The sequence below is a fragment of the Hyperolius riggenbachi genome, chromosome 7 (assembly GCF_040937935.1).
Source record: "Hyperolius riggenbachi isolate aHypRig1 chromosome 7, aHypRig1.pri, whole genome shotgun sequence".
NCBI lineage: Eukaryota > Metazoa > Chordata > Amphibia > Anura > Hyperoliidae > Hyperolius > Hyperolius riggenbachi.
The window spans coordinates 214,033,169-214,048,720 of NC_090652.1; the positions used below are offsets into that span (position 1 = coordinate 214,033,169).

The 15,552-nt window shown below is 44.7% G+C and overlaps 2 protein-coding genes across 3 annotated transcripts in view; one reads left to right on the forward strand and one right to left on the reverse strand.

The window, feature by feature from the left end:
- LOC137524818 (caspase-8-like) overlaps positions 1–14,727 on the reverse strand; it is a 95,624-nt gene extending 80,897 nt beyond the window's left edge. The window contains exons 1-3 of the mRNA XM_068245158.1: positions 14,625–14,727; positions 5,839–6,172; positions 3,807–3,903 (exon numbers count right to left, since the gene is read on the reverse strand). Of these exons, the coding sequence (XP_068101259.1) occupies positions 3,807–3,903; positions 5,839–6,134 (393 nt within the window). The 5' untranslated portion in view covers positions 6,135–6,172; positions 14,625–14,727. The remainder of the gene's footprint in view (positions 1–3,806; positions 3,904–5,838; positions 6,173–14,624) is intronic.
- A 65-nt stretch (positions 14,728–14,792) lies between these two features.
- LOC137524820 (caspase-3-like) overlaps positions 14,793–15,552 on the forward strand; it is a 56,620-nt gene continuing 55,860 nt past the window's right edge. For both annotated transcript variants that reach the window (XM_068245162.1, XM_068245163.1), the window contains exon 1: positions 14,793–15,358. The gene's annotated coding sequence lies outside the window, so the exon portion shown is untranslated. The remainder of the gene's footprint in view (positions 15,359–15,552) is intronic.

A 15,552-nucleotide genomic window follows, 5' to 3' on the forward strand; every position in this document is an offset into this window, starting at 1 on the left:
TAGGAAGTTGACCTAACTAGAATTTTCTCCTCTTGTAAGATGTATGCAAATATATATAGTTTTGTTGGTTGTTATAACTACCTCGAATGAGCCTTCCGGCTTTAATGTTTGCATTTACCTGATTATATACTTGATAGCTGTTAATCTCATTTATACATCGGAATACGTACATGGTGATTTAATCCAAAATGTTTTATCATGCTGTTTTGAATCTATATGCCAACGCATTTAGATTATTGTTATTTTGTTTGTTTACTATAGCTTTAATAAATATTAATAGCGAAAAAAAAAAAATTGGAGGGTAACTTCTTGCTCATGCTAAGCTGAATACTTGAAAATGCCATCTTTTTATAATAGTGTAGAGTTATACCTGGGATATTTTTATTATTCAGTACAAGGGCCTTTTTAGCTCCTTGTTGGCTTAGTACAAACATTTTAATGGTTTTGGATATCCATGTAATAGCTCTACCCCACAAGTATATAATGTACAAACCAGGGGCGTAACTGGAAATCACTGGGCCCCCCAGCAAAACTTTGGATGGGGCCCCCCTAGCCCCCTCCCCAGCCCACCCCCCTGCAAAACTTTGGATGGGGCCCCCCTAGCCCCCTCCCCAGCAAAACTTTGGATGGGGCCCCCCTAGCCCCCCCCTCCCCCAAGTATAGGTTACCCCAGGATAGCCACAGTGTTCTCCCCAGAAATTTTTTCCAGCTGGGTGGTATGAAAAAGTAGCCAGGTGGCATGAAAAAGTAGCTGGGTGGGGCAAGAAGAGAGAATGCAAGGCAGGTGCTTCTCTGCACCATTCTGCTTACAGCAGAACAGGAGGTGAGCTGATGACAGCCGGATGCTCACCAAAACTAGCCGGGTGGAGCACCCGGCTAAAAGAGCCTGGGGAGAACACTGAGCCAGATATAGGTGCCCTTAGTATAGCCAGGCACAGGTGACCAGAGTATAGCCAGGCATAGGTGCCTCCAGTATAGCCAGGCATAGATGACCCCAGTATAGACAGTTATAGGTGCCCACAGTATAGCCAGATATAGGTGCCCCCAGTATAGCCAGGCATAGGTGCCCCCAGTATAGCAAGGCATAGATGACCCCAGTATAGACAGGTATAGGTGCCCCCAGTACAGTCAGACATAGATGCTCCCAGTATAAACTGGTATAGGTGCCCCAAGTATAGCTAGGTATAGGTGTCCCCAGTATAGCTAGCCAGGATGGGGGCGCATGAGGGGAGAAAATGGCCAAAGAGCAGTGGGGAGGGGGGCCCACTCCCAACCTCTCTCACCTCAGGATCCCCCGTCAGTGCTTCCCCCTTCATCGTTAACTTCAGCATGAAGAAGGCATGGAACGTGGACATACCTCTTCCACGTTCCATGTGGCAGTGGTTATAATCTGAAGCGCCTGACGCTACTTCCTGATAAAGAGAAAAGTAGTGTCAAGTACTTCAGTGTATAACCACTGCATGGAACGCGGAAGAGGTATGTCCAAGTTCCATGCCTTCTTCATGCTGAAGTTAGTGATGGGGGGGGGGTGCTGATGGGGGATCACAAGGTGGGGGGGGAGGGGACATCTGGGTAGATCCCACTACCTGCCTGAGTGATGTACACATTTAACTCTGTCTCGAACTTGGATGAGCTTAGTGTGATGTTGTCCTGAAGTTTTGAACAGCAGTGTAGAGGATGATAATGTTGCAAGGCGGGGAGCCATACATTTACAAGCATTATGTACTACTGCTGATTACAATTTTGCTGAACACTGAGCATGATATTGGGACTCTATTTGGTCAAGCACTGTTCTATTTGGCCTACTGAAGAGGACTCTATGATATACATCTAATTGACTGGCGGCTTGTGGTAATCACTGTGTATGTGCTGCAGTTGTGGCTTGCATCTGCAAGTTAATTCTACCTGGTAGATCTTTTCAGTGTTAACGAGAACCCGAGGTGGGTTCTAAGAATCCAATTAGCATACAGAGGCTGGGTCTGCATATAATACCCAGCCTCTGTTGCTATGCTGTTTCCCCCCAGTCCCCCTCTGCGCTCTGGTGTCCCCCATAAATCAAGCGCCGGTCCCCCTTTCCTCCAATCAGCGGGGAGGGAAGGGATGCGGGCGGGGAACGGCGCTATGGAGGAGGCAGGGGAGCGGCAGACTGACACTTCACATGTAAACAGCGGTCGCCAGCATGGCGATTGATTTATGGGGCATAGCAGAGCGCAGGGGGGAGACTGGGGGAGAGGGTATAACAACAGAGGCTGGGTATTATATGCAGACCCAGCCCCTGTATGCTAATTGGATTCTTAGAACCCACCTCAGGTTCTCTCTAAGTATATAAAATCTGTTGGTCCTCATACTATATTTCAGACTCACATTCAATCAATCCTCTTCTAAAGATAGGTACACACGATACGTTTTTTTGCGTTCAATAGATGCGTTCGATAGATAATTTCCGTCATGTCCGATATTACTTTTAATTGTTTTACCGCTTGATTTCTCACAGAAATGAATGGAAATTGATAAGAAAAGATAAGACAAAGTGGAGAATCGATCAGATGGAAAATCGACCAGAAAAAAATGCATTGTGTGTACCTAGCATTATCACAAGTTATAACTATCTGTAAGGTTTTTTTCACACAAATCCCTCCCCAAAGCCCTGTGTCTAACGTGTACTCAGATTTATCCCTGTCCCCTTGTAGAAAAGAGCCTCAGCACTTTATCTTGAGTATAGAAAGTGCCATGGCATTTTTCTGCATGTGTGTGTGTGTGTGGGGGGGGGGGGGAGCCTAAGCACACAGGGCTTGGGGAAGGATTTGAAGAAGAAAAAAAAAAAGACCCAGCAGGTAGTTTCAACTTTACAGGAAAAACGTATCCCCTACAGGTGAATTGGTGAAACATGTTGGTCACTTAGCACCTTTGTACGGCACTTGCACTTTATGTTCCTCCCAGAACCTAGCCTATTTTGATTTGGTCACAGGCACCCAATTTATTTTATATGGGGAGTACTAGTCTTAGGGACTTGTAGATTCCTCTAGAATCCTATCTTTACTTTAGATGGCAGTCCACTCATAGGTGTTTGTAGCCGCCTCATACACGTGTGGTTAATTGAGCCTCTTGATCAGCAACTCTTTTATAACAAACAAAGAGACGACATGTATGTGTGCCCCATTTCCACTTTTAGTGTGTAAATAAAGGTTATGTTTTATTTGTGTCTTTAGCGCCTCAACAGGGGGTTGCAGGGGACAGGGGATACATATTTCCCTGACACACCTCGGGTCTAGTTTGTACAGCAATTACTTTAGGTAGAGGATCAATAGAATGGGGAGTTGACACTGAATTTATCTACTGACAACAGCTCAACTCATACTTCAAGTTTTCATCATTTAGTATAGAGTAATGGTTGCCCCTTTCTTCTCTGGAAACATGAAATCAACAACACATTGGGCTCTATTCACAAAACTGCTCATAAATTACTTATTTATCACCTAATTACCTTTCTGCAGATTTACAAGCAAAATAATCACTCAAAGTAAGTTGTTCCTGATTAACCTCATTTTAATATTACTTTTCTTATCTTAATTATATTTTTGCTCTTTGGGAGCTTAAAAAAGTAACTTAGATAAGATGTAAAAAGGTGAAAAAGCTTTGTGAATCATGCCCATTGACTAAACTTTGGAAGAAATCAGAAAATGTACCATAAAAGTAGTAGAACCCAAACAATATGGCAATATTATATTTGATTGTTAGCATACATACATACTGTATATACAGTACAGGCATACATACAAAAAAAACAATTATTTTTACTGCTTCACCTTGCTCTCCTTGTACTTGTTTGGAATATCCAGAAGGAATATTATACTCCTTTGGTCCTCCTTGGTGATGTGTTCCGAAACCTCAAAAAGCATTCTTCTGTAGTTACAAGAAAGAGGGCAATCACTGCTTGGTCACAATATGTTCTAATTATGATTTCCTTAAAATTAATACAAATGAAAAGGTCATGCTGTGAGGAGGTGGCTCCCTGAACAGGACTGATGGAGCACCATATGAATTTAGGTACAGTACTATTCAGAATTTTATTTAAAGAACATTTTTAAAGAAAATTTAAGAAAAAAAAAATAGAGGAGGGGAGAACCAGAGTGTGCTTGCTAAATGTATGTATGTAGGCAGCAAAAAAATGATACATATAAGCCTCACCTAATAGTGACTAACATGCCATTTAACACCCTGATTTCTCCATTTACCCATATATGCCACCTTGGAGCACACCCAACAGCCAACACTCTACAGGTTCTGGAGGAAAGAACCGTATACATCCACTCAGAGAAACTCCGTTGAAGCCCTGAGATTCCTAAAGCTCTGCTGACTGGTATCCATACAGGCATGCCAATCTGTGCCACTAGGTGAGACCTCTTTTCATCTGTCTAAGTACCACAAAGCATTTTACACTAACCTATAAGCTCAAACTGGTAATGGCCATTTTCTGGTGTACACTGAAGTGCACTATATGAATACGAGCGGCAATTGATCCTCAATTCCTCTTGACAGTCTTTCTGAATTAACCATAGTCCATCATGTTTTTTTCAGTATCAACAGTTAGAGCTGGAGATATTAGTTGACCATAAATGATCTGAAAGTCCAGTAATTAGAAGGAAAAAATAGGCAGAGACGCATCACAGAAATGTCCTATTGTTATCTACAGTAAACATCACGGTCTGTGTTTCTGTTTAACAGTATGAACCTTTTCTGTGGGCAACTACGCTCAAAATGTCTCACACATTTTCATTTGACCATGTAGCTTTTTTTGGATAGTTTTAGATTAACAGGAATAATGTACAATATTATTTGGTCCATAAGACACAAGACACCATCCCGCACACACTTATTTATTGGGGTGGGGGAGGGATTATGGGGCAAAAAATATGATAGCTGGTGTCCTTTTCCCCAGTACCTCCTGAGGGTGATGATGGGAAGGGCTTTGGAGTTTAGAAAGGTTACAGACTGTTATTCAGTCTAAGTTGCAGCTGATATTGAGGCAGATAGTTTTAAAAGCCCAGTAAGCCATATAATAAGAAAAAAATAATAAAGTAAAAATAGGTATACTGTATATACTCGCATATAAGCCTAATTTCTCAGCACAAAAATGTGCTAAAAGGTTACCCCTTCGGCTTATATGCAAGTCAGTGGAGCAGAACGGATGGTGGAGCAGGTTTTGTTACTGGCAGAGTAGTGTAAGGATCATGCTCTTGCCAGCTGGCTTCCTGTTGTCTGTGCCCCCCTTCCCCTGCAACACGGTGTGCAGAGTGCGCTGCTCAAGACTACCTGTGTCCCCTGGCTTGTGGAGCGGAACGTGCAAGCAACATGTCAGCGGTGATCGGGTGTTCTTCCTTTGTGGCATTTGCTGTATCTTATATCTATGACGCCATCTAGTGGTGTCTAAAGACACAGCTGTATCATCCTTGGGGCACATCTGGCTATGGGGAGAGGGGCTGACTTGCACTGGGGGCACATCAGGCTACTGTGGAGGGGGCTATCCTAGGTAGGGGCTTATACGTGAGTCAATCACTTTGTCCTGGTTTTTGAAGGAAAAGTTGGTACCTCAGCTTTTATGTGGGTCGGATAATATGCAAGTACATACGGTATGTGTAATGTGCAAAGAGTTGTGCACTGAAAATTATATTTTAAACAGAAGGTACTGAATAATCACAATCCTCAACTACAGTTTTAAAACAAACGGGTATTCATTATCAATATCAGACAGGTGCACAATATTGGGGATTAAATAGACAGTATACTTTCTTACTTTGGTAATTTAAAAATAAATAAATAACCTGGATTAAAAAGTACCTGAACAGAGGCACATTTTGATTCATCTGTAACTGTTTTTCTATGGTCATCCGGCTTGTGTTCAGCTTCTTCAGAAGGCTGTTCTGTCCAATTAAGTAAAGGAGTTCTGACAGAAGGGAGTAATCGTCCTCATCTATCTCACCACATCGCTGGAGCTCTTCAAAAAGGTCCCGACTTGATTTCATATTCTCCAGTTTCTTACTTTTTACTTTATCCCAGCAGAGAAATTTCAAGGATTCAAAATCATCCTGATCAAGTTCATTGTCAATGTCAAAAAGCAGCTGATTTAAAGCCATCTTCTCAATTGAAGAAGCTAGTCAACATCTGAATTTACCTAAAAGACACAGGAATTTAAAAGAATGCCAGAAGCATTACATTGATGTCTGCTTACAACATAAGTTTCAGCTCTGATTGCCTGCAAGGGTGTGACTTTTTATTATCAAAACAGTAGAATCCCTGTTATCTGGCACAGGCGGTGATTGCCTCATACCGGATATGTGTTCTTGCAGGTTGCTTGAGAGGTCAAGCAACCGGCACTAAAATAACACTAATCTCCATGCAGAGCTTTTCCATAGCAAAAGTGTCTCGCTGTACTTCTGGGCGCCATCTTCTACACTTCCTGTAGCTCCCAGCGGCTTTCCTGTGTCCTCTGTGTACGACGCCCGAAGCGTGCACATGTACCAACTCCACAGCCCTGGTAAAATGTCACTTGTCCCAGTTCTATTGCTATGACCGACTCCCAGCCTCCCCCGCCATCACCCCATGTGGCACCAAGCCTGTGTGTGTGGGGGACGTCAGTGTCACCCTGTCGTGCACGCCCCATGTGGTACACATGCCATGTGATGCGCACGGCGTGAAGGTAAAGGGGGCGCAGCAGCGGGACAGGTGAGATTGTACACTGCATGAGCACTGGTGAGGATATTTACAGAGGAGGGGGAGGTGGTGTTAGGCTGATTCAGGGATTGGCCTGCGGTGTATGGGCAAGCAATGTATCTATCTCAGATCAGAGAGAAATCTGTCTCTTGGTCGATCTCCCCATATATCGCTAGATATATAGGCAACTAAAGCTTTCAGCACCAGGGAGAGGAGAGGGACAGGAGATTGCTTGTAATGAACAGTGTGTCATAGCACAGATTGTTACAACTCCAGCTGAGACTAGTGAGGAGCAGTTTTCTACCTTTCTCCCTCCCTTCTTCCCACTCTCCCTGCTGATTCCCGGCACTGTGTTAAGCATGTGCGAGTATTACTCACCGTGCCTCTCTCCAGCACCGATCGCACCACCTCCACTGTGAACAGTAAACCGGAGCTGTATGCGGCGGAGGTGGTGGGAGAGGCACACTGAGTAAACACATGCTTCACAGAACACCAGGCAAGGCAGGGCTTTTTGGAGCCCGCTGCACCAGTGTAGCGACTAAGCGTGGCACAGATTTAACAGTGTAATGCTAGCCTGCATCCCGGACACGGGTAATTCAGGGATCTAGGGTTGCCAGACCCAGAATTATTTCTCTCTCTGAGTTGCTTGACTCAGAAGGGGAATAGTGTTTAGCGCCACCCCCAATTTGTGCGGCAGCAGGGTTAGCCGTCATTCAGCTCACCCTGCACCAAGAAGCCCTGTGCGTACCGAGGTCAAAGGACAGCTGCAATGTCCTAAAAGTCACATAAGAGGAGGAGCCCTCCTCTTTGACATTGGATGCTGAAACAAGGGGCCAGGTGGGGATGGGAAGCAGAGAGGACCGGGAAGGTTCATCCAGAGCCATCCCCCCTCTTTGGCATCTTACATTTTTTTTAATATGTTACAGTTGTACTAAAATAGGAAAGGTACCTTGGATATTTGGGGGGGGGGGGGGGGGGATGGAGAACCATGACATTTGGGTGAGCTTTGCTTTGCTAAGATTTTGTGCTTATTATGGGTTTGCTGAAACTCAGTGTGCTAAAAACAGTGGCGGCTCCAGCTTCACATTTTTTGGGGGGGCAGAATGGCTGGCTGGCGGGGCCCATTTGGGTGATCAAAATCAATGTTTGTATGGCGAGCTTTAGATATTTTTTGACCAACTCTGGTGATAAAATTAAGGCTAAATCGGTTTAGCAATGATAGTAACCAAATGTAAACATCACAAACAGAAGTCAGAGGCTTTTGAGCAGAGCAGATTGTCTAAATGATGGTGTTAATATTGAAGAAAAGTTACCTACAGATGTACTTAGCTAGTTTGCTGGCATGCTTTAATCCCTATTTGCTAGCAAGCTGCTCCCGTGTGGACAGATCACAGACAAATCATTCCAGCCCCCAACCTGTGTCCTCACGACTCCATAAGTGGGGTGAAGAGGCAGAGGTAAAGAGGGGGGTGAAGAGGCAGAAAGAAGAAGAACACTGTGTGTGTAATTCATTATCTTAGTAGCTAATTATTGCATAAAATACAAGCTCTAGTTTATTGGCTAATTAAAAAGAAAAACCCTGTCCTGTGTGCTGCTGGAGCCTGGAAACAGTTAACTGTATGTTGCTGAGCGGGGGGGGGGGGGGGGGGGGGGGGCGGTGCAGTGCCCCAGCATTCCCCAGTGTAGAGCCGCCCATGTCTAAAAAGCCACTTGTCGCCTTTAGAGTAGTTACTGGGGCACTTGTGACTATTCCTCACTGCTCCATGGTGTAGTACCTCTCATTTAGGAACCAGTATTTACAGACTGAGGTGATCATGTGACTGTCAGCTTCAAAAATATTGTTGTGACATGAGATGCACTATGTACTACAGTAACATTACTACAAGTAGCAGTTGTGTTTTTAAGAACATTTACTAATAGTCACTTATATTCTGAGCCCTCTCAAGTCTAACAAGTGCACTTCATTCATCTGAACGATCCACTGCCCAACTATTCAGCAAGCTCATTGTAAGCTCACACTTTAGTAATTCAGTAACACTGCCTCACTGAAACAGAAGCTGGAATGATGTGATGTTGCCAACTTCAGTAATAACAGAACAGTGGCTTTTATAAAAGGTTTGCTAGAAAATGAAAGGCAAGCAATGAACAAGTTAATGAACGCTCTACCCCCATTGTAACACATACCAGTCGGTGCAGGATCTAGAGAGCCAGTCCTTTAGCACACACTGTAGAGAAACGATCCGCAAACCAGACTTGACTTAGTGAAAAAATGTCCGTTTTTTATTGGAAAAATCCACATGACAAAAGTAGTGCAATAAAATCACAGGATCTACTAACGCGTATCGGGCTTACAATCTGCCCTTAGTCATAGTCAAAAAGTTTTGACTATGACTAAGGGCAGATTGTAAGCCCGATACGCGTTAGTCGATCCTGTGATTTTATTGCACTACTTTTGTCATGTGGATTTTTCTAATAAAAAACAGACATTTTTTCACTAAGCCAAGTCTGGTTTGCAGATCCTTTCTCTACAAAATGAAAGGCAACAGGTACCCCGAGGTCACTTAATCGGTAGAAATAACCCTCTAGTGAATGGGAGCAAGGCTTTTGGATAATGTTTTTAGCACTGTATATACTGAGGTTATAAAAGAGGCGCTTAATTTGAATCCTTGTGCAGATTGTTTGATACTCCTCCCTATATTGCCTGATGAAGCGGGGTTAAACCTGCGAAACGCATTGCATTTCTTTTTGGAGTTCCTAATAAATGTGTTTGACTGTCTGAATCGCAGTCGTTGTCGTGTCTGCTTGAGGGAGGTAAGACCACCACTTCCTCCTTCAATTTTGCCATTTAAATTGGTTTTTAAGCTCCTTTAATCTAATCTTATACTTTTGGCGCCTCTATTCATTGTATACAATTTTGAGTCCACCCTTGGTGGAGGGTTGCTGCCCTTTCTTCCTGTCTACAGAGAGCGACTTCTTAATCCTGAGTGGGGTAAGGACAATCTCCCCACCTGCCTTTACAGTGGTTGCCTGCTGGTGACCCTCACTTGTGAGTATCTAGCAATACAAACTTATTGCCACCTTGTCCAGTACGAATTACACTATTGGGGCTCTTGGTGTTCCCTGTTTTTATCTCTTTGCAAGTTTAAGTGGCAAGGAAGTTGTGGAACCTGTTTTGTGCTGTTTGAACTTCATTATAAGAGGGCTTCTAATAGGGTTAAGGTGGTCATACATCTATAGACTTGGCTGCTAACCATCAGATTCAATAATTATTGGTAGTGTCCAGCCCTTCCTGACCCCAGACACTGCCAAACTCTTTGCCCTTGCCCTCATCATCTCCTGCAACACCCTCCTGTCAAGCCTTCCTCAAAACCGCATCACACCCCTACAATCCATCATGAACGCAGCAGTCAGACTAATCTACTTCTCCCACTTTTCTGTCTCCACAACTCCTCTGTGCAAATCCCTTCACTGGCTTCCAATATGCTTCAGAATCAGCTTCAAGATCCTATGTTTGGCCTAAAAATCTATACACAAGTCCTGCCCAACCTACATCTCTGACCTGGTCAACAGATAAACACCCGGCCACCCACTAACCTCCTCCTAACCACCCGACGCATCTTGCACTCTACAGAACTTCACTAGAGCTGCGCCCATCCTGTCGAACTCTCTCCCACTGCTTGCCCCCTCCTTCAACACCTTCAAACAAGCTCTCAAAACTCACCTCTTAAGAAAGCCTACCCCACCTCAATGCTGCCCTAACTCTCTTTGCTGAGAACTTCGCGACGCAGGCCCCTTCATTTCGTGTCACCACCCCCTCCCTCTAGATCAGGGAAGTCAAACCGGTCCTACGAGGGCCGAGGTCCTCACACATTTTTGACACAGCTCAAATTAATTGATGGGTCCAAATCAGGAAACGTGTGGTCCATCAGGTAGAACACATTCCTCTCTTTCTTAGTCCATCCTAAATACTGGCATGGATCTGGCCCTCCAGGCCTGGAGTTCGACATATGTGCTCTACATTGTAAGCCTTTGGCAGGGCCCTCTCTCCTTGTGTATCATACTTGATTGTACACTCTACCCACTCTATACACTCTACTTGTATTATTGGGGACACCACTCCAGTATATGATCTGGCATTGTATTATTACCTGTATTGTGTTGTCGGTCACTCCTGTTATCATTGTCTGTAATCTTATGTATTGTACAGCGCTGCGTAATGTTGGCGCTATATAGAGCCAATAAATAATATTGAATCTGATGAAAATCAGTGCTGCCAAGAGCATGCCCGATAGACAATTCAACGAATTCTGGGAGGAAATGAGTTGCATGTAATAATATATCGATAATCATGAATGAAGATTGTGACGGAAAACCCCTGGCCGATGTCGCCTTTAATGTTTTATGTTGTTGCATTTGGACCCCATGTGACTGACAGCATATCGCACATGGAGCGTGTGTGTGATGTCACACACGTGCCCCATGTACTTTAATTCCAGCAACCACGTGGGGGTGCAAATGCGGAAGTACAAGGACATTTGTGTGGATGGCGGCAGGTAAAGTATAACTGCATGGACACCTTGGGGGTGGGGGACATAAAACATTAAAGAGCAACGGCCGGAGGCGGCGTGGTGGAGTCACACGGCCTATTCCCGCAAGATTTCATGCTGAAAATCAGAACTGGCCTGTGGTTTATGGCGGCCAACTGATCTCTCTCTGATCAGAGAGAGATCGGTCTCTTGGTCAATTGGCTGTCAAAAAGTATGTCTACCTTGAGGCTGGTTTCACACCGCCAACCTGCACTTGTGCTGCAATCAGCTGATTGCATTGCCAAAAAAAAGCCTATGGAGATTAATCTCCATTCAGGCTGCAGGCCAAGCAGGAGGCTCTCTGGAGCCCACTACCTGTGGCCGGAATTTGAATTGCATGGAAGTATATTGTCAAAATATGCTTCGGTGCATGCCCGCAGTAACGCAGAAAAAAGCTGCGTCGCCATAGACTTACATGACGTCCGGTCGCTGCACGTCACTGCACAAGTTACACACCAACGCACTGTTGCAACAACGTCAGCCATCACTTCCATTGCATCACACAAGTATGAAATGCCCCATAGACTCATTGGTGTTGCGTTACTCTGTACCCTGTAAAAACAGGGTAACGCAATACACTAGTGTGAAAGGGGCCTTAGGGTGCAAATAGGACAAGAGCTTAAAGAGAACTCAAGGTGGGCAAATGGGACACAGAGGCATGTTCTCTGCCTCATGACATGCTTTCTGCCCCCCACCGCCGTGCTAAAGCCCCCCGAGATTAGCGACAATATTTGTCGCTATCTTGGAGTGTTTACCCTGTGTAAACACAGGGAGAGGGATTCCCTGTTACAAAAGCCCACCATGGGCTTTCCTGCAGGGTCTCCAGAGCTGCCATTGAGCAGCTCTCTCTCCCTAGCCGCACCTCTGCCTCCCTCCTATAGGTCACGAAAGTGGGCTAGTGATGCCCAAAGCAGCAGTGTTTTTTGCGGCTAGCTGATCCGCTCAGCCCCCCCGGATGAGGTGGCCTACTCCTCGGGCTCTCTTTAAGGGCCCGTTTCCACTAGCTGCAGATACGCAGCATTTCCCCTCTTGCAAGTTGCGTTAGCTGCTGGCTATCTGTAGCATGGCTTGCCATCCAGATCGCACTTCAATGCGAATCTAAATGGCATGGTTCAGATTTCTGCAGCATGCAGCCAGATCCCTAATGCTGGGAATACACGGTTCGTTTATGCGCCGGAATCGAGCCGCTAGCTTGATACCGGCGCGACCCCACGGGCGTGCGGATCGATTCCCGCTTGTCACCGCGGGCATTTCCTAATCGTACGTGCGTTTCTTCTTTTGTTCTCCTTGACGGTATCGAGCGCGGAATTGATCCGGTGGGGTATCGGACAGGTCGGAAATTATCAATCGAGCCATCCGCGGCTCAATAGATACATTTCTAACTAACCGTGTATTCCCAGCATTAGCAGTGCATGGCTCAGCTATCGATTTGGGCTGCTGCTACGCAGCAGAATGGAAACCGCATCCGTTTCCGATTCAAGTAGGCCCTTAGGCATATAGGAAAGGCTTCATGCACCACCACAAAGGCACCATCCACAAGTTACTGTTACAGCCATATTACAGCTCACTAGTAAAACAAGAATGTTTACATTAAAAAGAAAAAGTCACTTTGTCTCATAGGTTCATGTAGGGCCTTGGACACACTAGCCTACTTGTATTCCCAATCTGACAAGCAATCCAATCAAATACAGGTAGTTCCTAGTTAAAAAACAAGATACTGAAGGTTTGTTCTTTATTTGAATCTGTCCATAAGTCGAAACACTGTTACCTCTGTGCCCTCCCTGTACCTCCTCCATTCCCCCTGTGCCTCCAGTGGCGCCCTCTGTTCTACCTCTTTCCCCCCTGTGCCTTCACTGTCCCCCTCTGTGCCACCTCTGCCCCCCTCAGGTCCCCTCCATGTAACACAGCAAAATGTAATTTTACCAGTGGAAAAACAACTGTTTATCAGTGGTTATGTGATCTGACATGATGGCATTGTGTACAATTCACATTGTATTCCGTGTGTATGTGCAACCACGACCAATATGAGCCAAGAGAAGGAAACCCACCAGAACTTGGTGGGAACAACAACAACAAAAAATAGAAGAACCATTGTACAAGTGGGGGGTTTTGCTATGGCATTCCCATCAGGTCAGTTACTGATAAGGGGATTGATTCCTTAAAAGGATGCCCATGTGTATTATGTATATTATATTGCTGGGCATACACGGCTCGATTTTGCCGCTCGATCCTCCCGCCCGATTCCGCAGCCGATTCTCTTATCTTCCGTTCGATGCGCAATCGAGCGCGGAAAACGATCGGGCGAGAGATCGGACATGTCGGAAATTATCTATCAAGCCATCTAATTGGCTCAGAATCGAGCCACGGAGTACATTTGAAATCGGCGCCGGTAGACTTGGGCGCAGGATACAGCGGTATATAGCTGATCCTGCTTCTGCACAAGTCCGGGCCGATTTAATTACTTTTCCCCCTCCAGGCCGACATGGATAGTGGGGGAATGAAATAATTCGGCTTCCAGCGATTGCTGGAGGCCGAATTATTATGTTTTTTTTTAAGCAACTTCGGCTCCGTCTTCTGACGGAGCCGACGTTACTCACTGAGCAGTGAGCACTTCGATAGGAATGATTCCTATTGAAGTCTATGGAGGCGCCGGCTGCGCCCAAATCTAGCAGCGCTGAAAAGCACTGCTCCGGAGCCAAGTATTCCCAGCATTAGGCCTTTTCAATAGATTTTACCATGAAATCTATTGAAAAGCTATCAAACTACAGAATTGCACTTTTTGATAGTAAAACGCAATGGGCTGTCAATCAGTTGCCGCGTCCGATTGATTGAAATCTACTATATGATCATAATGTCTATACATTTGCGCAGAGAATCAATTGAAATTATTATAACTGGAAGATCTGCAGGTGAAAAAGAAAATCAATGCTTATATGAAAGCTTTAAAAATTATCCTTTAAAAAAATAACAGCTTGAATCCTTTCCCAATACATTTGTGTTTATCAGTTTACAAGAATTATCATGTTTGCTTACCACACAATTTTGGAGTTACGTCATCCTCGATTACTTTCTCTATCCAGAAGAAAAGTCATATACAAAAAATAATTCCTGTAATTTACCCGTATACTAGCTACAGGTTTAAGTTTTCTGCTGGCACAACATACGTTCATAATAAAGTACAGACATGTCCGCTCAGAAGACGTGCTGGAATGGCTTACACGAGATATAATTCCCAGGACCCTCTCACCTTCCATCGACACAATACATATACACTTCGATATACATAATAGAACTCAGAAGAATCTAACTTTTGCTAATAACTATTACCTGTGTCCAGTCATCCGCACCCCGCACTGTTAGGTCACTAGCTAGCACCATGTACTGTATATATTTAGTTCCTCCAATGTAACTTGTGTGAAAGTGTCACTTCCTACAAGAGTTTTCGCGTCACAGCCACCGTAGCCACGCCCAGCCTACAGCTACAGTACAGGCGGGTCTAGAGATATGTAGGAAATGGAGGGAGAAAGTTGCGCAAATGAATGTAAACATATCGGCGTTCCTAGGTGTGGGGGTCGCAATTATTAATACCTGGCCACCGTCTCCTGGAAAGGCACGTGACAGGTTATCCACTGGAAAACGCCTATAGCGGCCTATGATGCATTGAGTTATGCGGTGTACTATTACCTCGCCCTGTCTTCCATTCGGACACCTTTCTCTTGTATTTTGTATGTACAGCCAGTTCCGAATTTGCAGCCCTGCGATGCTGGCTGCAAGTCGCCTGAGGTCTCGTCTTCTTTTACTGTATATCTCGGCTTGTGCTTTTCTTGTATTTTGCCCTGGCTGAGAGTCCTTGACCCCGGTTTTCTGAAAATAATTGCGACAAACTAGAATTTGAGTCCTCCGGCCACCTTTCCTCTGCCGCAGCTAAGGAACCCGAGCTGACATGAAAAATCCAAAAAGTTAGATTCTTACCTGGGATTCCAAGCGATCAGATGAATGCAATCAGATTGGCGGAAAAGAAACCTTGTTGATGCACAAAATCAGCTGTGATTGTTTTTAAGGTGATCGTTTAATGACAATTTAGTTGATCAGAAAAACATTTATTATAGTCGGTTGTGATGGATAAATTGCTTTGTTGATGGTGAAATAATGGATGTATTATGACATTTTATTACCAATAACGTTTATCTAAACGTTTATCTAAACACAGCGATTCTTTGCTAGAAATTGTACCCTTAGTGGGCAACTGAAAAGG